Raw genomic sequence first — 24,049 nt, 5'->3', positions numbered from 1 at the left:
TTCTTGAGTTGGATGCTAAGCTCATTATTTTTAGCCTTTTTGAAATATTCATATCTAAGGCTAAATATTTCTCTCTAAGCACTGCTTACCTTCATACTACGCATTTTGATGTGTTAGTTCTCATAATATTCAATGTGAAATATTACTTAGTTTCCCTTATGATTTATTTTTGACCCAAGTATATAGATTGTATACTTTTTTTTTATTTCTAACTTAATTGCATTGGTGTCAGATAACATGTTCTTTATGATTTCAGTACTTTGAAACTTGATAAGATTTACCTTATGGCTCAGTATACATAGTCAAATTTTGTAAAGGTTTTGTGTGCTCTTGAAAAGAACGTGCATTCCGTGTTGTTGGGCAGGTGGTTTTATACATATGGTTATACGTATATGATGCAGCTTGTTAATTGTGTGGTTCAAATCTTTGATGTTAATTCCTATTTTGTCTGTTATTGTCATTTATTATTTTATCTTTACTTTCTTGTAAAAAGGCCATTTATTTTTGTAAAGATAGTTTCCTCATGGGTTTATGTTGATGACTGGTGAGATTCTGATTAAATAAGACTTGGAAAACCATAAGGTTCTGTGTGAATGTAGTGTGTGCCCTAATAGACAGATGAAGGAGCTCATTTTTTTTTGTTTATAAAATGTTAAGAATAGGAACACTGGCTCTGTATAATAGATTGAACTATCTGCAACTGCCATTTTTTGCAAAAACTGTCAACTCTTGACAGTCTCTTATCATTCAACACAACACTTTGAAGACAGAAAATGTCTTATACAATTGCCATAATAATAACAATACATTTTATATGTTTAGCTGATTAAATGAATGTTTTGTTCTGTTCTCAAAGCGTCAGGCTTTAAAACCAGGAAGGGAGAAAAGCATGGCTCCTTGTGACCAGAGAGCGCAGTTTGCTTCCTCACAACATTCATCTCAGAATTCTCCCTCACAATTTCCACCTTCTTCCCCCCTCCTCCCTGACTATCTTTGTATGTCTGGTTTCTGTTTTCCTATAATTCCTGTAAGTAGCTCACTCTTCTTCTACTTTTTTTTTCTCAGATGAACAAAAGTTGCCTGGCAATGCTCTAAGTGCTTCTTTTAACACCTGTGGTGAAATACATATAACATGAAATATACCATCTGAACTATTTTTAAGCTTACAGTTCAGTGGCATTAATTACATTCACAAGTTGTGCGCCCATCACTACCACCCATCTCCAAAACTCTTCATCCTGCAAAACTGAAACTATACCACCAATCAGTAGCTCCCCATTCTCTCTCCCCCAGCCCTGGCAGCCACCATTTCCTCTTTCTGTCTCTTTGAATTTGACTGCTCTTGATGCTGCAGATAAATGGCATCACGCAGCACTGATTGCTTTTCTGCTATTCCATTTAATCCCCCCAATAAGCCAACGGAGGAGGATTATCCATTAACAAGTTTTCTGAATTGAAGTATAGTTGACACACAATGTTAACATTACTTTCAGGCATATAACATAGTGATTCAACATCTCTATACTTTATGCTGTGCTCACCATGAGTGTAGCTCCTGTCTGTCACCATCTAGCACTATTACAATACCCCATTGCCTGTATTCCCGATGCTGTACCTTTTATTTCTGTGACTTACTCATTCCAGACCTGGACAGCTGTATCTCCCCTTCCCTCCTATCCATTTTGCCCATCGCCTTCCCAGCCTCCTCCTTCTGGCAACCATCAGTTTGTTCTCTGTATTTATGGGTCTGTTTTTGCTTTTGTTTGTTTTGTTCTGTGTTTTAGATTCCAAGTGAAATCATATGGTATTTGTCTTTCTTTGACTTATTTTACTTAGCATAATTCCCTCTAGGTCTACCATGTTGTCACAAATGGCAAGATCTTATTCTTTTTTATGGCTAAGTAATATTCCACTGTTACATATATGTGTGTGTGTGTGTACACCACCTCTTCTTTATCCATTCATCTATCAGTGGACACTTCGGTTGCTTCCATATCTTGGCTATTGTAAATAATGCTGTAATAAACATAGGGGTGCCTATGTCTTGAAAAGTAGTGTTTTCATTTCTTTGGGTAAATACCCATTAGAATTCCTGGATTGTATGGTATTGCTATTTTTAATTTACTGTTTTTCACAGGGGCTGCACCAATTTACATTCCCACCAACAGTGCACAAGGGTTCCTTTTTTGTCCACATCCTCCCCAACACTGTTATTTCTTGTCTTTTTGATATTAACCATTCTGACAGGTGTAAGGGGGTAGCTCACTGTGGTTTTGATTTGCATTTCCCTGATGATGTGTGTGATGTTGAGTATCTCTTCATGCGTCTGTTGGCCATCCGTACATCTTCTTTGGAAAAATGTCTATTCAGGTTCTCTGCCCATTTTCAAATTAGACTGTTTGGGTTCCTTTGGGTGTTGAGTTGTGTAAGTTCTTTACATACTTTGGTCACTAACCCCTTATTGGATTTATCATTTACAAATATCTTCCCCTATTCTGCAGGTTGCCTTTTCATTTTGTCGATAGTTTCCTTTGCTGTGCAAAAGCTAATTTTGGTGTAGTCCCAATAGCTTATTTTTGCTTTTGTTTCTCTTGCCTGAGGAGACATATCTAGAAAAATGTTGCTAAGGCCAATATCAATGAGATTACTGCCTATGGTTTCTTCTAGGTCACTCTTTTATTTTGAATGTACTTTATTCTTTGCCTCATTTATCAGGCCATATTTTAAAACATTAAATTTTATGTTTTTTGGTTTTATTAAATAAAATAACTTACAAATTTTGAAACAAGGTAACTTAACGTTTACTTTTTAAATAAACTTTTTTGTTTGGAAAAGTTTTATATTTATAGAAAAATTGAGAGGCTAGTAAATAGTTTTCACATATACCACACCCAGTTTCTTCTTTTACTAGCATTTGCACTACATGACATGTTTGTTACAATTAATGAATTAGTGTTGATACATTATTCTTAACTAGTTTATTCACATCTTCTTAGTTTTACCTAAGGCCTTTTTCTGTCCCAGGATCACATCTAAGATATCACATTACATTTAATTATCATGTCTTCTTGGGCACCTCTTGGCTGGGACAGTTTCTCAGGCTTTCCTTGTTTTTGATGATCTTGATAATTTCAGGGAATACTGATCAAATATCTTGTAGGACATCTCTTTATTGGAATTTGTCTGATGTTTTCCTCAAGATTAGACTAAGGTTATGGGTTTTGGGGAGGAAGATCACAGAGGTAAAGTGCCATTTCATTACATCACATCAAGGTCACATAGGAACATAATTTATCACTGTTGATATTGACCTTGAGCACCTGAATGAGGTAGTGTTTGTCACATTTCTCCACTGTAAAGTTGTTTTCTCTTTCTCCCTCCTTCCCAAGAGGTGTTCTTTGACAGAAAATCACACACATTTAAGGGGTAAGAATTTATGTCCCCCCCTCCTTGATTCAGGCTGAGTATACACATTCTTTCCTAGGATCCCTCCACCTTCTAAATGATTTTTTTAAAAATTTGCCTACATTGAGGTTCACCCTGTTCTATAGAGTTGTGTGGCTTTTCACAAATGTGTAATGTCATTCCCACTGTTACAGCATCATACAGATTAGTTTCACCCACCCTAAAATTCTCCCGTGTTTCATCTGTTTGACCCTCACCCCACTCCCTGAGCCCCTGGCAATCATTGATCTTTTTACTGTCCCTGTAGTTCTGCCTTTTCCGGAATGCCATGTAAATAGAATCACATAGTATGTAGCCTAATCAGACTGGATTATTCACTTAGTAATATGCATTTAAGGTTCAGCCATGTCTTTTTATGGATTGATAGCTCATTTCTTTTTTCTTTTTTTTTTTTCTTTTTACATAGACTTTATATTTTAGAGAAGTTTTAGGTTCTTGGCAAAGTTGTGCAGAAAGTACACAGTTTCCATCCATATTGTTGCCCCATACACACAGAGCCTCCCGCATTGTGAACATACCACACCAGGGTGGGACATTTATTACAGCCGATGAACCTGCACTGGCACATCAGCATCACCCCAAATCTGTCGTTTACATTAGTGTTCGTTTTGGTGGTGGTGTGTCAATTCGTATAAATTCTGTGGGTTTGGTTAAATATATAATGATATGTGTCTACCATTATATCATACAGAATAGTTTCATTCACTTCTGTGTTCTGCCTGTTCATTTGTCCCTCACCCCTAAACCCTGGGAACCACCGTCTCTTTAGTTTTGCCTTTTTCTAGAATGTCATATAGTTGGAATTATACTATATACAGGCATTTCATTTTGTCTTCTTTCATTTAGTAATATGCATTTAAGTTTTCCCTGTGTTTTTCTGTGGCTTGATAGCACATTTATTTTTAGCACTGAGTATTATTCCATTGTCTGGATGGACCACAGTTTATTTGTCCAATCACCTACTGAAGCACATCTTGGTTGCTTCCAGATTTTGACAGTTATGAATAAAGCTTCTATAAACATCCATCTGCAGGATTTTGTGTGGACATAGTTTTCAACTCATTTGGGTAAATACCAAGGAGTATGATTGCTGGATTGTATAGTAAGATTATGTTTAGTTTTTTTCTTTTTAATTTTCTTTCTTTATTTTAGAGAGAGAGTGTGTGAGAATGAGCAAGGGGGGAGCAGAGGAAGAGGGAGAGAGGGAGTCTCAAGCAGACTCCATGCTGAGCTCGAAGCCCAATGTGGGGCTCAATCTCACAACCCTGACTGAGATCATGACCTGAGCTGAAACTAAGAGTATGACACTTAACCAAATGAGCCACCCAGGCACCCTGAGTGTTTAGTTTTATAAGAAACCACCAAACTATCTTCCAAAGTGGCTGTACCATTTTGCATTCCCACCAGAAATAAATGAACGTTCCTGTTGCTCCGTATCCTCGCCAGCATTTGATATTTTCAGTGTTCTGGATTTGGGCCATTCTAATAGGTGTATAATGGTATCCAGTTGTTATTTTAATTTGCAGTTCCCTAATGACATTTGATGTTGAGTGGCTTTTCATATGATTATTTGCCACCAGTCTGTTTTTTGTGAGATGTCTCTTCAGATCTTTGGCCCATTTTTTGATGGGATTGTACGTTTTCTTATTGTTGAGTTTTAAGAGTTCTTTTTTTATTTTAGATGACAGCTTTCTATTGGATATGGTTTTTTTTGCAAATATTTTCTCCCCATCTATGGCTTGTGTTCTCATTCTCTTGACAGTATCTTTCACAGAACAGAAGTTTTTGCTTTTAATGACACCCAGCTTATCAATAATTCTTTCATGGATGAAATCTTATGTGCTGTATCTAAAAAGTCATGACCCAAGATCATCTAGATTTTCTGTGTAATCTTCTAGGAGTTTTATAGTTTTGCATTTTGCATTTAGGTATCTGAGCCATTTTGAATGGATTTTTGTAAGAAGAGTATGGTCTAGGTTTATTCTTTTGGATGTGAATGTCCAGTTGTTCCAGCACCATTTGTTGAGAAGACTATCTTTGCTCCTTTGTCAAAGATCAGTTGACTGTATTTGTGTAGGTCTATTTTGGGGCTCTCTACTCTGTTCCATTGACCTATTTGTATATTCTTTTGCAACTCTGTCTTGATTTGTAGATTTTTGTAGCTTTATAGTAAGTGCTGAAGTCTGGTAGTTTCAATCTTCTGACTTCGTTCTTCTCCTTCACTATTGTATTGGTTATTCTGGGTCTTTTGCCTCTTCATATCATTTGATATCCACATAATAACATGCCAGGATTCTGACTGAAATTGTGTTGATTCTATGGATCAAGCTGGGAAGAAGTGACATCCTGACAATATTGTCTTCCCATCCGTGAACATGGAATCTTTCATTTATTTAGTTCTTTGATTTTTTTCACCATTATGTAGATCTGATATATATTTTGTTAGATTTACACCTGAGTATTTCATCTTTTTAGCTGTTAATGTAAATAGTATTGTGTTTTTGATCTCAAACTCTCCTTGTTTATTGTTGATATATAGGGAAGTGATTGACTTTTGTATATTAACCTTGGATCCTGTAACCTTGCTATAATTGCTTGTTAGTTCCAAGATTTTTGTTGTTGTTGATTCTCAGGTTTTCTCCATATATGATCATGTCATCTGCAAACAAAGATGGTTTTATTTCTCCTTTCTCAATCTATATATGTTTATTTCTTTTTCTTGTCTTAATGTCTTATCTAGGGCTTCCAGCACAATGTTGAGTCCTAGCACAATGTTGAAAAGAAGTAGTGAGAGGGGGGCGCCTGGGTGGCTCAGTTGGTTGAGCAACTGCCTTCGGCTCAGGTCATGATCCTGGAGTCCCTGGATCGAGTCCCACATCGGGCTCCCTGCTCAGCAGGGAGTCTGCTTCTCCCTCTGATCCTACCCCTCTCATGCTCTCTGTCTCCCATTCTCTCTCTCAGGTAAATAAATAAAATCTTAAAAAAAAAAAAAAAAAAAAAAAGAAGTAGTGAGAGGGAACATTTTTCTTTGTTCCTGATCTTAGCAGGAAAGCTTCTAGTTTCTCAACATTAAGTTTGATGTTAGCTTTTGGTTGTCTGAAGATGTTGTTTATCAAGTTGAGGACGTTCCCCCTCAATTCCTAGTTTATGGTGTTTTTATCATGCATGGGCATTAGATTTTGCCAAATGCTTTTTCTTTTTCTTTTTTTTTTAAAAGAATTTATTTATTTAGAAAGAGAGAGCGAGTGCAAGTGGGGGGGGGGAGTGGGCAAGGGAGAGGGAGAGAGAACATCTCCAGGAGATTCTGCACTGAGTGTGGAGCCCGATGTGGGGCTTGATCCTATGACCCTGAGATCATGACCTGAGCTGAAACCAAGAGTCGGATGCTTAACCGACTGAGCCACCATGTGCCCCAAATGCTTTTTCTGTATCTATTATATGATCATGTGATTTTTATTCTTTAGGTGGTTGACTTGATGGATTACATTAATTGATTTTTTACTGTTGAACCAGTGTTTCATTACCTGGAATACATCCTACCTGTGGTGTATCATTCTTCTTACATAATGTTGAATTCGATTTGCTATTATTTTACTAAGGATATTTGCATCTATGTTCATGGGAGATATTGGTCTATAGTTTTCTTGGAACATCTTTATCTGGTTTTGATATTAGTGTAATGATGGGCTCATAGAATGAATTAGAAAGTATTCCCTCTGCCTCTATATTCAGAGTGAAATTGTAGAGAATTGGTATAATTTTTTCCTTAAATGTTTGGTAGATTTCACCAGTCAACTCATCTGAGCCTGATGTTTTTTTGTTTTGGAATGTTATTTGTTACTGATTCAATCTATTTAATAGACATCAACCTATTGAGATTGTCTGTTTCTTCTTGTGTGTGTTTTGGCAGGTTTTTTTTTCAAGGAATTGGTCTGTTTCATCTAGCTTATCAAATTTGTGAGCATAGAATTATTCATAGTATTCCTTTCTTTTTCTTTTAATGTTCATGGGATCTGTAGTGTTGTCCCCTTTGCCATTTCTGATATAAGTAATTTGTGTTTTCTTTCTTTTCTTAGTTAACCTGTCTAGAAAGTTAACAATTTGATTGATCCATTCAAAGAACCAGCTTTTGGTTTTGTTCATTTTCTTTAAAGATTCTCTTTTTCCAATTTCATTGATTTCTGCTCTAATTTTTATTATTTCTTTTTGTCTGCTTACTTTGGATTTAATTTGCTCTGCTTTAGTTTCCTGAGGTGGAAGCTTGTATTATTAATTTTAGATATTTCTTTTCTAATATATGCATTCAACACCATAAATTTCTCCATAAACACTGCTTTCACTGCATTTCACAAATTTTGGTGACTCGTATTTTCATTTAGTTTAAAATATGAGAAATTTTTTTTTTGAGATTTCTTCTTTGACACATGCTTTATTTTGAGGTGTGTTGTTTCATCATTAAGCATTTGGGGATTTTCCAGCAATTTTTTTGTTATTGACTTCTGGTTTAATTCTTTTGTGCTCTTAGAGAATAAATTGTATGATTTCTATTCCTTTAAATTTATTAAGGTCTGTTTTATGGCCCCAAATGTGGTCTGTATTAGTGAATGTTCCATGAAAACTTGAAGAGAAAACTTGAAACTAATGTAACATTGTGTGTCAACTATACTCAAATAAAAAAAAAAAAAGCTGGTTTCTTACAGACAGCCTATAGCTGGATCTTGCTTTTTGATCTAGTCTGACAGTCTGTCTTTTAATTGGTATATTTAGACCTTTGATGCTTAAAGTATTTATTGATATAGTTAGGTTTATAACTACCATATTTGTCCCTCTTTTCTATTCATTGCTCTTGTTATTTGTTTCTATTTTTTTCTTCCACTCTTCTTTTTTTTGCCTTTTGTGTTTTTGAGCATTCTATATGATTCCATTTTCTCTCCTTTCTTAGCATGTCAATAATTGTATTTTTAAAAACTTTTTTAATGGTTTCCCTAAGGTATGCAATATAGGTTTACAGCTAGTCCAAGTCCACTTTCAAATAACATGATAACACTTCACAAGTAGTACAGATACCTTATAATAATTTCTTCCCTTCCCTTGTATCATTGTCATTAATTTCAAATATATATAAGCTAAAATAGTTGGATACATTTTTGCTATTATTATTTTGAACCAACTGTTATCTGTTATATCACCTAAGAAAAAAAATTTATTTGACTTTGACTTATTCCTTCTTTAATGCTCCTTCTTTCTTTATATAGATCTAAGTTTCTAACCTATACCATTTCCTTTTCTGTGAAGAACTTCTTTTTACTTTTCTTGTGGGGTGGGTCTACTGGTGACACATTCCTCCAATTTTTGTTTGTCTTAGAAAGTCTTTATTTCTCCTTTACTTTTGAAGGATAATTTTGCAGGATACAGAATACTAGATTGGTGGGCCTTTTTCTTTCAGCACTTTAAACGTTTCACTCCACTCTTTTCTTGTTGGCACAGTTTCCAAGAATTAGTGTGTAATTTTTATCTTAGCTCCTCTATAGAGGTAAGATTTTTTTCCTCCTTCTTTCAAGATTTTTTCTTTATTGTTGATATTCTGCAGTTTGAATATGATATGCCTAGGTGTAAATTTATTTATGTATTTTATTTTATTTTATTTTGCATTTATCCTGTTTGGTGTTCTGTGAACTTCCTGGATCTATGGTTTGATGTCTGACATTAATTTGGGAGAAATTCTCAGTCATTTTTATTGCAAATATTTTTTTTTCTGTTCCTTTCTCTCTTTATTCTCTTCCTAGTATTCTGATTATATGTATGTTATTTATACCTTTTTTTAGTTCTCCCACAGGTCTTGGATATTACATTCCATTTTTTTTTTTCCAGTCTTTTTTCTTTGCTTTTCAGTTTTAGAAGTTTTTATTGTCATAGCGTCAAGCTCAGAGATTCTTTCCTTAGCCATGTCCAGGCTACTAATGAGCTCATCGAAGGCATTCTTCATTTCTTTTTTTTTTTTTTTTAAGATTTTATTCATTTATTTGATAGATAGCGAGAGCAAGAACGACAAGCAGGGGGAGTGGGAGAGGGAAAAGCAGGCTTCCTGCCGAGCAGGGAGCCCGATGTGGGGCTTGATCCCAGGACCCCGGGATCACAACCTGAGCCGAAGGCAGACACTTAACGACTGAGCCACCCAGGCGCCCCCAGATCAGATATGTTCTTAAGCTACATTTTAATCATTTGACTTGTATTTTGGTGTTCAGCAAAGTACTTGCCATTGAAGAGAATCCTAGGCTAAAACTTCAGTAGAACCAATAACCTACTGCCTGCTTTCTGGGTTTTAAAAAACTGGGTTTTCACATATAGGAAGACCCTGTGCGAAGCACCCATTTTAAGCAAAATGGATCTATTAAATATATTGCTTTATTTAATAAACGCTTACATAGTTTGAAGCACTTTATAAAATTATATGTCATTTATTCGACAACAACCTTATGGACGAGATATCACTATATTCCCCACTTGTGGATGAGGACATCGCCATGATGTCCAGGAGCTTGTCTGAGGCTGTCCAGCTCATAAGCGATGGTGTGGAGGACTGACCTCAGGGGTCTAGCTCCAGAGTCTAGGTATTAGCCACTGTGTTGCTTCTCAAATCTGAATTCACCAAATCTATACATTAAGGTATCTGTTAGCCTTAAAGGAGATTCATCTTTGGACTTTTCTGATTCACAGGTTCATGTAAAATATTTAACCAAAAGTCACCTTTTCACAGCTTTTCACAATGCATCTGTTGGGTGACGCAAACAGCAGCTCTGTGGCAGACGTAAATGTACTGTGGGCTGAATCATCACGCCTGCTGCGTACTTGGCCCTCTGTAATGTGGCTTTTGGTGCTTTTATCTGCCAGGATTTTTTTTTTAAGGTTTTATTTATTTGAGAGAAAGAGAGAGCGTGCACAAGAGCACAAGCAGGGGGAACAGGAGAGGGACAAGCAGACTCCCTGCTGAGCAGGGAGCCCGATGCGGGGCTCGATCCCAGGACCCTGGGATCATGACCTGAGCTGAAGGCAGACACTTAACCGACTGAGCCACCAGGGCGCCCCTATATGTCAGGATTTTAGTGAGATTTCTTATGCTGAAGTTTGCTTATGCCTGTCCTTGGAAGAGCTCCTCTGCTTGCCACCCGGATCCCTCTCATGCTACCTTTTCTTAACCATGAGTTTTTCAAACTCGTAAGTGTATTTTCCGTTTCACCAACTGTCCCTCTCTCCTAGATGCATGGCTCTGGTAGTCGACCTCCTCCTCCTGCTCCAGTCTGGATGGGCTCCTTGCGGTCTGCTGCAGATCTGTCACCCTGCACCACCCTTATCTGCTTCCAGACCCCAGCCAGGTCTAAGCCGCCTTGGCTTTGGACTCTCTGCTTGTAACTGCTGAAGAAAGGGTGCGTGGGAGCTTAACTTTAAATACTTTCCGGCCTCCCGCCGCAGGGCAGGTTAGCTGAGCACAGGATGCTGGCGGGCAAGTCACTCTCCCTGGACACCCGAAGGCATCGCTCCTTCGGCTTCTCGTATGCAATGTTGCTTACCGCAGGCTGATCTTTCTTCATTTGTAAGTGACTTTCAAGGAGTAAGGGATTCATCTCTGTTTACCAATAAAAAGACTTTTCAAGCTTAGGACTTGGTCTAGGTCCTTGATTTAGGGCTCTCCGTATAGGTACAGCACTTGTCACCCAGCAGCCTCTCCTTAAAGGCGGGGACTACCTGCTTCGGCGCCCACAGCTGGCCCAAGGCAGATCCTGTGCTCAGGAGAGCTGGGTGCGGATGTGGAAAGGACGTGCTGGGTTGGCAGGGGGTCGCGCCTGAGGAGCTCCAGCTGATCTGAAGTTTTCCAGAGTACTTGGAAGTCTGGATTTTTATGTGAAATACCCAGATTGACAACTTAGCAGAAAGCTAATTCAGTTTTTAAAAGGGACTGTGAAACAACGTCTAGGCTGTCTTTGGTCAGGAGGTCACCAGTTTGAGGTATGGAAGTGAGGAGCTGGCTGTGAGGCTGGGGGTCTCCCAAGTACCAAGGTGTGGAGCTCCTTGCTTCAAAACATCACACGGATCCCACTTGCCCTTGTTCTCCCCCTGAAATCGATTCCATTTACTCAGAGAACTGTCTGAAGGTACTTGGTGAGAGCAAAGCACAGGCATAGGAAGGGGTCAGCTGTTTGATGTACGTTGTGCTGTGTGTCCTCACAGTCGTCCTTGGGAACCCACCTCTACTCCCTGCACGTCCGGACGCCCCTCCTCTCGTGCTCCGGGATCCTGTGACTCTGTCTTTGGTTGCCACTCTTCAGCCTGCTTTCCAGATTCAACTTAGGTGAAATCTCCTGCTTGTCAGTGACTCGCTTTGCTTCCTGTTCTCTGGCAGCTTATACCTGTGTGAGTGTGTTGTGCACATTTTAGTTGGGCCTGGAAGTACACAGAAGACACGTTTATGCATGTGATCTGTCCATCTTTTTTTTTTTTTTTTAAGATTTATTTATTTATTTGGGAGAGAGAGAGAGAAAGAATGTGGTGTGGGGTGGGGAGACGGACAGGGGAGAGGGAGAGAGAGTTCTCACGCAGGCTCTGTGCTCAGCACAGAGCCCGACACAGGGCTCGGTCCCACAATCCTGAGATCATGACCTGAGCCGAAATCAAGAGTTGGACGCCTAACCGACTGAGCCACCCAGTCCATCTTTTTGACCTGGAGTCCTTTCTCCATTCCTATGACCCTACCCCTTGTTTTTTTCACTTCCTGACTATCCTTCTGCATTATTTTGGGGTCTCTCTTTCTCCAGGCATCACTAAAAGCTTGTTTCCCTCTAGGGCTCTCTGTTCAACTCACTCTTCCCCTCGAGTCTCTTCCTGGGTGACCTCGTCTGCTGGCACCACTTCTCTGCTAATGATTCCAAAACCCTCATGTCTCGCCCTACAACATAGTCATGCTTGTGATTCTTTACCATCCACTGCCCACTAGATATATCATCACCCAGATTCCCAAGTCCTTGGTACCTCCTTTTCAACCTGTTCGAAATTCAACATATCCTCTTCCTTCTCTAGAACTGCTCTTTCTCCTTTTCTGGATTGTTGGCAATGTTGTCCCCTGACCATGAGCCACACTAGACACAGGGGAGTAACCCTCCACCCTTCCCTTCCCCTCATCCCCAGAGCTAATCAGTTATTTAGACCTTCCCATTTTCTACCCTAAATATTTCTCAGTCCTGTCCCCCAGGCTCCCGTGGGGGGAGACTCCCATCCTCTGGAATGAAAGGTCAGAAAGGCCATCTCCCCTCCACTGTGAGGAACTAGATCTGGATCCCACATCTTATGAGGGGCAGCCTCATCCTGACCAAACTGTGCCGTCAAGTTTCTAAATCTGCTGGCAAAAGAACAGGGCCTCTGAGCTGTGTTTCGGAGCACAATGCATATGGTTTTACAGGGACGGTGCAGGCCAGAGAAATAAATCCAAGGTGCCCATCTTTGAATCCTTCTGTGTCACTGAAGAGCCTGCCATTTATGACAGTTGGCCTCGGCCGGCACTCATGTGCTATTTCCTGGGGAAAGAAAGCTGATTCCTGACACTGGAAAAGCTCCTGGGAAACTTGAACACGGGTACTAATGAAATGTCAAAGCCACGTCTGATCTTAGCATCCTGCCCCTGCATGCTACCCCAAGCTCCTTTTTATAAACGATACCATTTTTGTCTCACAACAGCCCAGTAAGAGAGGCTTAGCAAGGTGAAGGTCGCCTGATTAGTAAGCGCGGGGCTGACACTCAAAACCAACTCCGCTCGTCTTCTAATCCTGTGCTCCTTTGACTGTTCAACAGCTTCCGTGTCAGGAGTGGGGATTCTTGAAAGGGCTTGACCACCTAATTAAGGGACCCCTGCTCTGTGGCAGGCCTGAAACACACAGATCGCTGTAAACTTGCAGTCTTTGCTTTGCCTCTGAATGTTCTGGAAGGAGAATAAACGCTCCACCTACAGAGTAACCCTGCAGTGCACACATTCACAGAGAGCTTACCGTGTGCCAGGCCTCCTTTTAAGTCTTGACTCTGTTAATCCGCATGACAGCCTCTGAGGAAGGTTCCATTATATTCATGTTATAGGTGAGAAAATCAGGGTGCAGAATGGTTGCCAATTTCCCACAGCCGGAGGCTGGATTTGAACCCAGCGATGGGACTCTGTGCTCTCAGTCGCTATGCCTGCTCCCCAGCTCCTGAGCCCTTTCCTGTTCTCCTTCCCTGGGTTTCTGAAGCCCTCATGGTCCCTTCTCTCCCCGAGCCTGTGATATCTACTCCATTTGACTTTTCTCCAGGACTGTCCAAGCCCCTGCCATCACAGGCAGCTGATTCTCCCAGGGACATGAGAGGTCGATACTCTGTGCTGGCTGGGTCAGCCCTGCTAGCTGTCCCGTATCTGTTTCAGATCCGGAGCCGGGTTGACGTCATCAGACACATGGTGAAGAATGGTCTTTGCTGGGATGACTTGTATATAGGATTCCAAACCTGGCTGCAGCAGGATCCTGACATATACCATCATCTGTAAGTCTGAAAATGCCTGCCACATGCAAGACCACTGCAGAGGAGGTCATGGGTGTATATAAGCAGAGTCAGGGCCTGACTATGCCCCCAGATTCTGATGGATATGTGAGATTCCACCATTAGAGCTTCATTCCTTTGTTAACCTGTGAAAAGCAAATCTTAGGAAAGTAGGAAAGTAATATTTTAAAGAGTCATAATTTTACATTCATACAAATGTGTTTCAGTCCCTTCTGGAAGTAGTTTTTGGTAAAGGAGATGAAGGGACATTATTAGAGGGAAGGTGTGTATTTGGCAAGATGAGAATGAGGGGTGGTGTTTATGTGACAAGGACATGGTCGTTGAAGACAGTCCTTTCCTATGTCACATTTTAGCCTGTGCCCAGCCCCTTGTGGATTTGGTGGACTGGTTGGTTAAGGGGAATGACCCACTGAGTTTCTTCCTGCCTCCAATTCAAAACCATGTAAATGTCTCATTACAAAACTGTGTACATCTTTAAGATTATATCTGGAACATTTGAGCTGAAATGTCAGAAAGGCCAATTTGCCATTTTTATATTTGCAAAAGAATCACCAAGAGGGAGAATCATTTCTTATCTTTACTACTGACCCTCTGAAAAATGCAGGAATTTAATAGTAAATAAGCAGAACTTACCATCTGGCTCTGCCTTGGCTTGCAAACACAGGCATGTCTTAAAATTTCCTTCTTTCTTTCTTTTACTTATTTCCTTTTGAATGTTTTCAAAAAATTTACATTTAGAAAATGTAAAGAATGTTGAAGCTTGTAAAATAAAAAGTAAATAATCTACCCCACCCTTCCCACAAAACCCTGTTTCCTGCCTTTCCTCCACCCACTCTCCAGGGCAAACTCTTAATAACTCTCGATAAGCTCAGTGGATAGCGTCCCAGGCCAGTTTCTGAGTGTATCAGCATTCATCTAAATAGAGTTGTTCTCAATAAAATGTCCCATATAGGTGGAGGGAAAAGTTTGTTATTGTTGTTGTTGTTGTTTTAATGTTCTCCTAGTACATATGCTCTGTAACTTACATTTTTTTTACTCATCAGTGTATCTTTGGTATCCCTTGTGTTGAGACACACAGATCAGCCTCAGAAAAAATTTTTTAAGGTTTTATTTCTAAGTAATCTCTATACCCAACGTGGGGTTTGAACTCACGACTGCAAGATCAAGAGTCACAGGCTCCATCAGCTGAGCCAGTCAGGAGCCTCAAACCTCAAACTTTGTAATGGTTGTAAAGCATTTTAACTTTCGTTCATTTTCAACAGAACATATACCTGACTTCTTCTTCTGGAAAAAGAATGAAGCAGCTTTTGGGGAGATTTGAGAGGTTATTTTTCCTAAGAAAATAGTTTCCTCTTGGAAGCTTCTAGAATATTGATGCTAAAGACTATTTTGTTCTATTGTTTTGATAATGCAGGTCGTAAATGTAAGAGTATCCCCTAATGAATCTTGAGAAACAGTCACAGCCTAGTTTATCTTTGTCTCTCTTCAAATGGGATTTATGAGTTTATTTACTATTTTTCTGGTTATAAAAATAATATATCTCTACTATAGAAGATTTGAGAAAAGGTATTTAAAAAATTTTTTTAAAGTTAAATTCAAAAAAAATTCCAAGAAAAGAGTTAAAACCACAAATAAACCCACCACCCCAAGAGAGCTGTTTAGATCTTGGTGTCTGGTTAATCTTTCCTTTTCGTTTGCAAGCCTGTCCACACGCACTTTTGTAAAAATAGAATCATATCATACGGACTTTTGTACCTGCCTGTTTACTGAACCATCTGTGATCTACCTATAAGCCATTTCTAACTTTTCACTATTTGAAACAGTGATTCGGCAAATTAACACGTAGGTGCGTCTTGCACACTCTCATAGTGATTTCCTCAGGATGCGTCCTGAGGGGTGGAGTGGCGGCATCCGGTGCGCTCTGCCTGGCCGTTCCAGCAAGCCAGTGTCCTCCCCAGGTACACATAGGAGAGGACTCACTCACCTGTACCCTTACTAGTACCAGGGTCGAATGCTTTTGTGTACAGAATATAAATCTCTATTTTCACATAGGAGAATTCCTTAAAGCAAGGCCCGTCATGGTAAAATAAAAATAAGGCACAGTTGTCCCGTTGGAAGGGACTGCATTCAACACACTGAAAATGCTAGTCTACACGAAGAGCTGAAACAGTATGGAAGTGCCATCTCTTAGGGCGGGCTGAGTACCAGGTACGGAACGGAGCCCGGCGAAACAATGGTCATGGAAGTTTCCAAAACATATTTCTCTGCTTTATCTCTTTTACAGGTTTTGGAACCATTTTCAAATAAAACTACCTTTAACACCACCCAGCTGGAGGTCCTGATGCACTGTGGGTAGAGCAGACCTGAGCTGCCCAGGTCAGGCATCCGGGAGGTCTGGGAGACACCCTTGTCGGAAACCTCATCCCACTCTTTCTGGCATCTGAATTAAGTAGGCACCATACCTGCTAGAAAACCTGACTTTCGGGGGAGTGAGAAGAGCTAACATTACAAGAGGAACATTCGAGTTTAAAAATAAGTAAATAAAATGAATAGTGGGTGCGTCCAGTCCAAGTCCATAGAATCTTCAGTCTGCTTGAGGTGAACACACAGCCAGTTAATAAACACGACAGAAATTATCCCAGGTTGTCAGTGAGTGTTCAGAGCTAAATCCTGAACACATGCAAAGCAGCAACAAGAACCAAAGGGAGCAAAACTAGAGACAGAGTATGATGGAAAACCTCACCTCTCCATTTGCAATAGACCTCTCTCTCTCTTTTTTTTTTTTTTCAGGCTGATGGAGATCAGCCTTTCTGGCTCAAATTAGATTTGACATTTCTTCCTACCACTTGGGATGTAATTTTACTAACTGAATTAAAAGTTATGTTTCCTCACACTTACTGTTAGAAAGACCATGTAATATTACTACAAAGATAGTGAATTCTTTGACTCATGCGTTTATTTATATGTTTATTTATTCCACAGACAGCTATCCCATCACATTGTGTCATAATAATCTGTTTTCTTTTCTGGTCAGTAGACTCTGAATTTCTTAAAAGTAAATACTCTTGCCTGTGCTTAGCACAGAGCCCAGAGCACATGCGATTTTATTCATGGTAGGCAATAAGGAAGGAAGGAACTGTGAATTTCTGTCTCCCACTGTCAGTATGACTTGCCTCTTAAACTGGGCATCAGTGTCCTTACCAGTAAAATTAAGGATCAAAGTAGAACATTTTTTTCAGTTGTGAAGTTCTTTGTTCTATACTTCAGTTCTTTGTTCTGTTCTCCAGGCTAGCACAAAGCATTGGGCTAGATCTTCTAAATTACGATTATAAGCTAGAGGGGATGCTAAGGGAATTCACATATAACTGGATTATAAGGTAGACTATATTTGTGTTACAAACACTGAGGAGAGAGAGATTACATCTGACCTTTTGAAATGACCAGGAAGAGCATTCTGGAAAAGGTAGTCTTTGGGTGGGGAGGGGAGGTGGTGTTCGGAGAGTGGCTCAGAGTTTGGGTTAAGTTCTTCCTAAAGCTGAAATGGAGGGGAGGGGTGGTAGAGAGAATATTCCAGACAGCAACAGTGGGTGAAGTCAAAAGGAAGAAAAATGCAAGGTGGATTAGAGCCTTGGCAAGTCCTCCCAGGGCAACAGAGAAGTGAGGGGGGCAGAGAAGAGGCATGAGCCGTGCTGGGAGAGTAGAGTTGGGGGCTCAGTGGAGATGCCGAGCATGGTCACTGGTTAGGAAAGCCAGGAAGCACGGAAGGATGGAGAAAGCACAGAGGTCAAGCAGTTCCGAGAGATGGTCCGAGGTGCTTCTGTGTGAGTGGGTGGATGAACTGGAGCAGAGATGAGGGTAAGTCAGGAGGTCAGCGTGTGCATTTTGCACTTGCTGCATCGGGGAAGCAATAAAGTACGGTGGTCAGCACCTCAGACTTGGAATCTGACTTCTCCAATTAAAATCTTGGCTCTGTCACCTACCGTGTGACCTTGGGCAAATTAGTGAGCCTCCTGTGTGTCAGGTTTTCATCTGTAAAGTGGATCTAATAATAACACCTACCTCCCAGGGCTGGGTCACGCGTCAGGCACTTCTGAAAGAATGAGTAGCACGTGGTAAGTGAGGAGTAAACACGGACTGTCTCCACCTGATGAAATCAACAGGAGCGTCCTGTGACCTACAGTCAGTCACTTGGCAAATACGGCAAAAGTTGGGAGAAGAGTCATAGTCCAGCTCACATTCCAGTTTCAGATTCCCGCTGACCTCGAAGCCTCAAAGGCTGTGTAACTCCAACTGAAGAATAAGATTAAAAATTTGTCCCAGGGGGCGCCCGGGTGGCTCAGTCGTTAAGCGTCCGACTGTAGATTTCAGCTCAGGTCATGATCTCAGGGTTGTGAGATTGAGCCCTGCATGGGGCTCTGTGCTCAGTGTGGAGCCTGAGAGTCTCTCTCCCTCGCCTTCTGCCCCTCCCCCACTTGCGCGCACGCTCTCTCTAAAATAAATCTTTTAAAAAATTTGTCCCAATGCAGTAAAAAATGAAAGTATTAAAGTGAGATTTCTACTTAATATCTTTAATTCACAGAGATGCCAAACAAACAAAATTCAAGAATTTACTGATGCTGCATCTTGAACACAGGAGGCTTATACCAAAGAGACTTACGCCTTATTGACATCAAGAATGGATAATTCCATGTTGCACTTGTGAGATGTTCACATATCTTATGTTTGTGGGTCACTACATAGCCAGATAATTTATGTTTTACTTATTCCATACCTAATTCTCTGGAAAAGAACCGATGACCACGCAGGAACAGATCGTCTATGGGAAACAAAGTGTAACGGAAGGAGATTGAATCCAAGCATTGAAGAAATAGAATGAGAGGAGACACAATTCTCTAGGGGACAATGAGGAAACCAGAAAGGGGTGGGGGAGCAAAAGTTGGGTTAGAAAAAGAGAAGGAAGAAGAGAAATAGATAAATGAATGACCATAAGGAAACAGGAAGGAGGAAAAACTTAAAATAGAATTGTAAAAGGAAAATGTACTAATAGACATTTTGTTCCTTAATAGATTGATTCCCCAAATAGGGTTCATTAAGAGAATCAGGTAAGAGGGCTCATGAGCTGTTTTCAGTTTTTCAGAAAGCTTTGTTGAAATCATACATTTGTCAAAACAAGGCTGCAGAAACTTCCCTCAATGGTAAAATTTCACTGGGACTGAAATGATACTGATTCAGGGACAAAATTAGTCATTTCATGCTTATAAATTCTAACAAATGGAAAGTTCTTTGATTAATAAAAAATATGAATACTAACTAGTAAGAAAATAAGTTTTGTAGACAAAAATCTTTTAAAATCGATAGAAAAATCAATAATAAAAATCCATACCTTGAAAAAATTGGGAAATCCTCTTCTGAACATGTGAAAACATTGTTTCAGTGGTGAAGATAGGCAACTAATTTATCTGTTTCTGCTACTCACTGTAGTTTTTGATGATATTTGCAGGATTAAGGCACAGCCATGCAAATTTATCCCTAGAAAATGTGATTGTTCACAAGGCTTCTATTTTAACATGTTGATGTTTCTAATACAACACACACACACACACCTCTCATTGATTGAACATCAGAATTGCTTTTCTGATTATATATACTACCTCTTTAATTCTGAAGATACGAGAATCCAGGGGTGGAATTAATCTCCTTTTAAATACCTAAATTCACACTTGGTAACGGAAATGTTGATCTGTTTTTCTTTGAGATTAATACCATTGATGTTCCATTACCCTGGCTCACCTCACACATTATACAGAAATGCTTGTAATTCAGGAATCCTATTTTGTGATTTACACTATATAATAAATTATTCAATTATTACTGAAAAATAAATGTAATATATATCAATAGAATGCATGTTAAAATGTATATGCTGAGCAAATAAAGATTATTTTAAAATGTAGATATGTTTTCTTGCCACCAAGCCTATCTTTATTTTCATGCCGACTTCCCAGCTATGTCCTTTGGATACCCTCACTCCAGTAATTCTTTGGAAGGCAGCTATGCTCACCACTATACCACCAACGCCGGCTTTCCAGTAATTCTTTGATATCACCAAGACCTCCAGTCCATCGACCCTGCGTGTCCTCACTTTGCTTTTCACTCAGATTAGATGGTTCTTTTCTGCCTGCATCCACATCACCCTTCTCTTTCTTGTTCTACCCCACATCACCTGCCCTCTTTCCCTCTCAAATCTCACTTCCATGATGTAAGCCAAACACTATGAAGTTATCCTCTGCACCTTGCCCTGGAATCCACTGCATCTGCAAATCGTGTTACTTCTTCCTTACTAATTTGGATGCTTTTCTTTCTTTCTGTTGTCTGATTGCTGTGGCGAGGACTTCCAGTACTGTGCTGAATAAAATTGGTGAGAGTGGACATCCTTGTCTTGTTCCTGATCTTTGGGAAAAAGCTCTCGGTTTTTCACCATCGAGTATGAGGTTGGCTGTGGATTTTTCATATATAGCCTTTATTAGGTTGAGATATGTTCCCTTTAAATGTACTTTGTGGAGGGCTTTTATCATGAATGGATATGGTACTTTGTCAAATGCTTTTTCTGCATCTATTGAAATGATCATATGGTTTTTATCCTTTCTCTTATTGATGTGATATATCAAATTGACTGATTTGCTTACATTGAACCACTCCTGCATCCCAGGAATAAATCCCACTTGATCATGATGAATAATCTTTTTAATGTATTGTTGGATTTGGCTTGCTCATATTTTGTTGAGGATTTTCACATCTGTGTTCATCAGAAATATTGGCCTGCAGTTCTCTTTTTTTTGTAGGTGTCTTTATCTGGTTTTGGTATCAGGGTAATTCTGGCCTCATGGAATGAATTTAGAAGTTTCCTTCCACTTCTATTTTTTGAAATAGGGTGAAAATAGGTATTAACTCTTATTTAAATGTTTGGTGGAATTCACCTCTGAAGCCGCCTGGTCTTGGACTTTTGTTTGTTGGGAGTTTTGATTACTGACTCAATTTCATTGCTGGTAATCTATCTGTTCAAATTTTCTATTTCTTCCTGATTCAGTTTTGGGAGGTTATATGTTTCTAGGAACTTATCCTTTTCTTCTAGGTGGTCCGATATTTTGGCATATAATTTTTGATATTATTCCTTTACAATCCTTTCTTTCTGTAGTTTTGGTTCCTCCTCTTGCATTTATGATTTTGACTCCTCTTTTTTTTTTTTTTAAAGATTTTATTTATTTGACAGAGAGAGGCAGCGAGAGAGGGAACACAAGCAGGAGGAGTGGGAGAGGGAGAAGCAGGCTTCCAGCTGAGCAGGGAGCCTGATGTGGGGCTCGATCCCAGGACTCCGGGATCATGACCTGAGCCCAAGGCAGACACTTAACGACTGAGCCACCCAGGCGCCCCTTGACTCCTCTATCTTATTTTGATGAATTTGGATAGATGTTTACTAATTTGTTGATCTTTTCGAAGAATCAGCTCCTGGTTTCATTGATCTGTTCTACTGGTTTTGTTTTGTTTTGTTTCTATATCATTTATTTCTGCTCTTTATTATTTCCTTCTTTCTACTGGTTTTGGGTTTTGTTTGTTCTTCTTTTGCTAGTTCCTTTAGGCCTAAGGTTAGGTTGTTTAATTGAGATTTTTCTTACTTCTTGAGGTAGGCCTGTATTGCTATAAACTTCCCTCTATAGCCGCTTTTGCTGCATCCCAAAGATTTTGGGCTGTTTTCATTTTCATTTGTTTCCATGTATTTTTTTTTTTACTTCCTCTTTGATTTCTTAATTGACCCATTCATTGTTTAGTAGCATGTTATTTAACCTCCATGTATTTGTGGTCTTTCCAGATTTTTTTTGTGGTTGATTTATAGTTTCATAGCATTGTGGTTGGAAAAGATGCATGGTATGACTTGGATCTTTTTGAGTATGTTGAGACTTGTTTTGTAGCCTAACATGTGATCTGTCCTAGAGAATGTTCCACATATGCTTGAAAAGAATATATATTCTGTTGTTTTAGGATGGAATGCTCTGAATGTATCTGTTAGATCCATCTGGTCCAATGTGTCATTCAGAGCCCCAGTTTCCTTGTTGATTTTCTGTTTGGATGATCTATCCATTGATGTAAGTGGGGTGTTGAAGTCCCCTACTGTTGGGGCACCTGGGTGGCTCAGTCATTAAGTATCTGCCTTCGGCTGAGGTCATGATCCCAGGGTCCTGGGATCAAGCCCCACATCGGGCTCCCTGATCCACAGGAAGCCTGCTTCTCCCTCTCCCACTCCCCCTGCTTGTGTTCCCTCTCTTGCTGTGTCTCTCTCTGCCAAATAAATAAATAAAATCTTTTAAAAAAAATAAATAAATAAAGTCCCCTACTGTTATTGTATTACTATTTATTACTTCCTTTATGCTTGTTATTAGCTGCTTTCTGTATTTGGGTGCTCCCATGTTGGGTGCATAAATATTTACAATTGCTATATCTTCTTGTTGGATTGTTCCCTTTAGGATGATGTAGTGACCTTCTTTGTCTCCTGTCACAGTCTTTGTTTTAAATCTAGTTTGTCCCATAGAAGTATTGCTACCCTGCTTTCTTTTCACTTCCATATGCATGATAAATGCTTCTCCATCCTCTGACTTTCCATCTTCAGGTGTCTCTCTAGGTCTGAAATGAGTCTCTTGTAGGCAGCATACAGGTGGGTCTTGCTTTTTTATCCATTCCATCATCCTATGTCTTTTGATTGGAGCATTTAGTCCATTTACATTCAAAGTAATTATTGATAGGTATGTACTTATTGCCATTTTGTTACTTGTTTTATGGTTGTTTTTGTAGTTCTTCTCTTACTTTCTTCTCTCATGGGTGCTGGCTTTCTTTAGTGATATACTTGGATTCCCTTTTATTTTTGCATATCTATTACTGGTTTTTGATTGGTGGTTACCATTAGGTTTATATATAACACCTTCTGCATACAGCAATCTGTATTAAGTTGATGGTTGCTTGAGTTTGAACCCATTCTAAAAGCACTAAATTTTTACTCCTTCCCTCTCCACATTTTTGGTATATGGTGTCATACTTTACATCCTTTTATTTCGTGAATTAGTTCATTGATTTTTAAAGATACATTTAATTTTACTGCTTTTTTGTTTCCTACTTTTCTTACTCCTGCTTGTGGTCTTTCCTTTCCACTCAAAGAGTCCCCTTTAACATTTCTTGTAAGGCTGGCTTAGTGGTGATGAATTCCTTTAACTTCTGTTTGTCTGGGAAACTCTTTAGCTCTCCTTCTATTCTGAATGAGAACCTTGCTGGATAGAGTGTCCTTGGCTGCAGATTTTCCTTTCAGCATTTGAATGTATCATGCCACACCCTCTGGCCTGCAAAGTTTCTGCTGAAAAATCAGCTGATGGCCTTATGCAATTTCCCTTGTATGTAACTATTTTCTTTTCTCTTGCTGCTTTTTAAATTCTCTCTTTATCACTACTTCTTGCCATTTTAATTACTATGTGTCTTGGTGTGGACCTCCTTGGGTTGATTTTGTTGGGGGTGCTCTGTGCCTCCTCTCAGGGTTGCTTGCACACTGCCAGCTTGTGGCTCTGCTTTGGATGGACTCCTGCTGGGGGCACATCCACAGGATAACTCGGCGCCAGGGGTGCAGTGTCATCAAGGCCTGTGCCAGTCCGCTGTGGGAAGGGATTTGCAGCTAATGGGAAAACTGCTGAGGCCGAGATGGATGGGGTGTGACTGCAGAAGACTGGGGGCCAGGAGCTGGGTGGAGAGTGTTCACACTGTATTTGTTCCCACACGTGTCTGTGTATGTAGGCTGTGGGTCAGGGGAGGGAAATGGCACCTGCCAGCTCTTTTGTTCTTGGAGGTATCTCCCAACAATCCACACCCTTCTAGCACCCACTCTGAGATTAGTAAACAAATCTTCCTCCCGTATACCCCAGGCATTTTTCAAATTGCTGCTTCTATGCTATATCTTCATGGGGCTGTTTGTTGTGCT

General features: G+C 39.8%; 1 protein-coding gene across 15 annotated transcripts in view; it reads left to right on the top strand.

Moving 5' to 3' along the window:
• Nucleotides 1–19,413, top strand: part of LOC144379120 (cytidine monophosphate-N-acetylneuraminic acid hydroxylase-like) — a 71,541-nt gene extending 52,128 nt beyond the window's left edge. For 5 of the 15 annotated variants that reach the window (XR_013441452.1, XR_013441446.1, XR_013441448.1 and 2 more), the window contains 4 exons: nt 10,723–11,056; nt 11,692–11,812; nt 13,904–14,019; nt 16,322–19,413. Coding sequence is in view for 3 of the 15 variants with exons in the window: in XM_078055754.1 (XP_077911880.1) it covers nt 13,904–14,019; nt 16,322–16,379 (174 nt within the window). In the remaining 12 variants the exon portion in view is untranslated. Of the gene's footprint in view, nt 1–10,722; nt 11,057–11,691; nt 11,875–13,903; nt 14,020–14,390; nt 14,480–16,321 lie in introns of all 15 variants that reach the window. The other 10 variants (XR_013441455.1, XR_013441454.1, XR_013441456.1 and 7 more) reach the window with 6 other exon arrangements.
• The last annotated feature ends 4,636 nt before the right edge of the window (nt 19,414–24,049 follow it).

The sequence above is a fragment of the Halichoerus grypus genome, chromosome 9 (assembly GCF_964656455.1).
Source record: "Halichoerus grypus chromosome 9, mHalGry1.hap1.1, whole genome shotgun sequence".
Taxonomy (NCBI): Eukaryota; Metazoa; Chordata; class Mammalia; order Carnivora; family Phocidae; genus Halichoerus; species Halichoerus grypus.
Note: the sequence above shows the minus strand (reverse complement) of the source record. Positions and strands in the feature narration are given on the sequence as shown.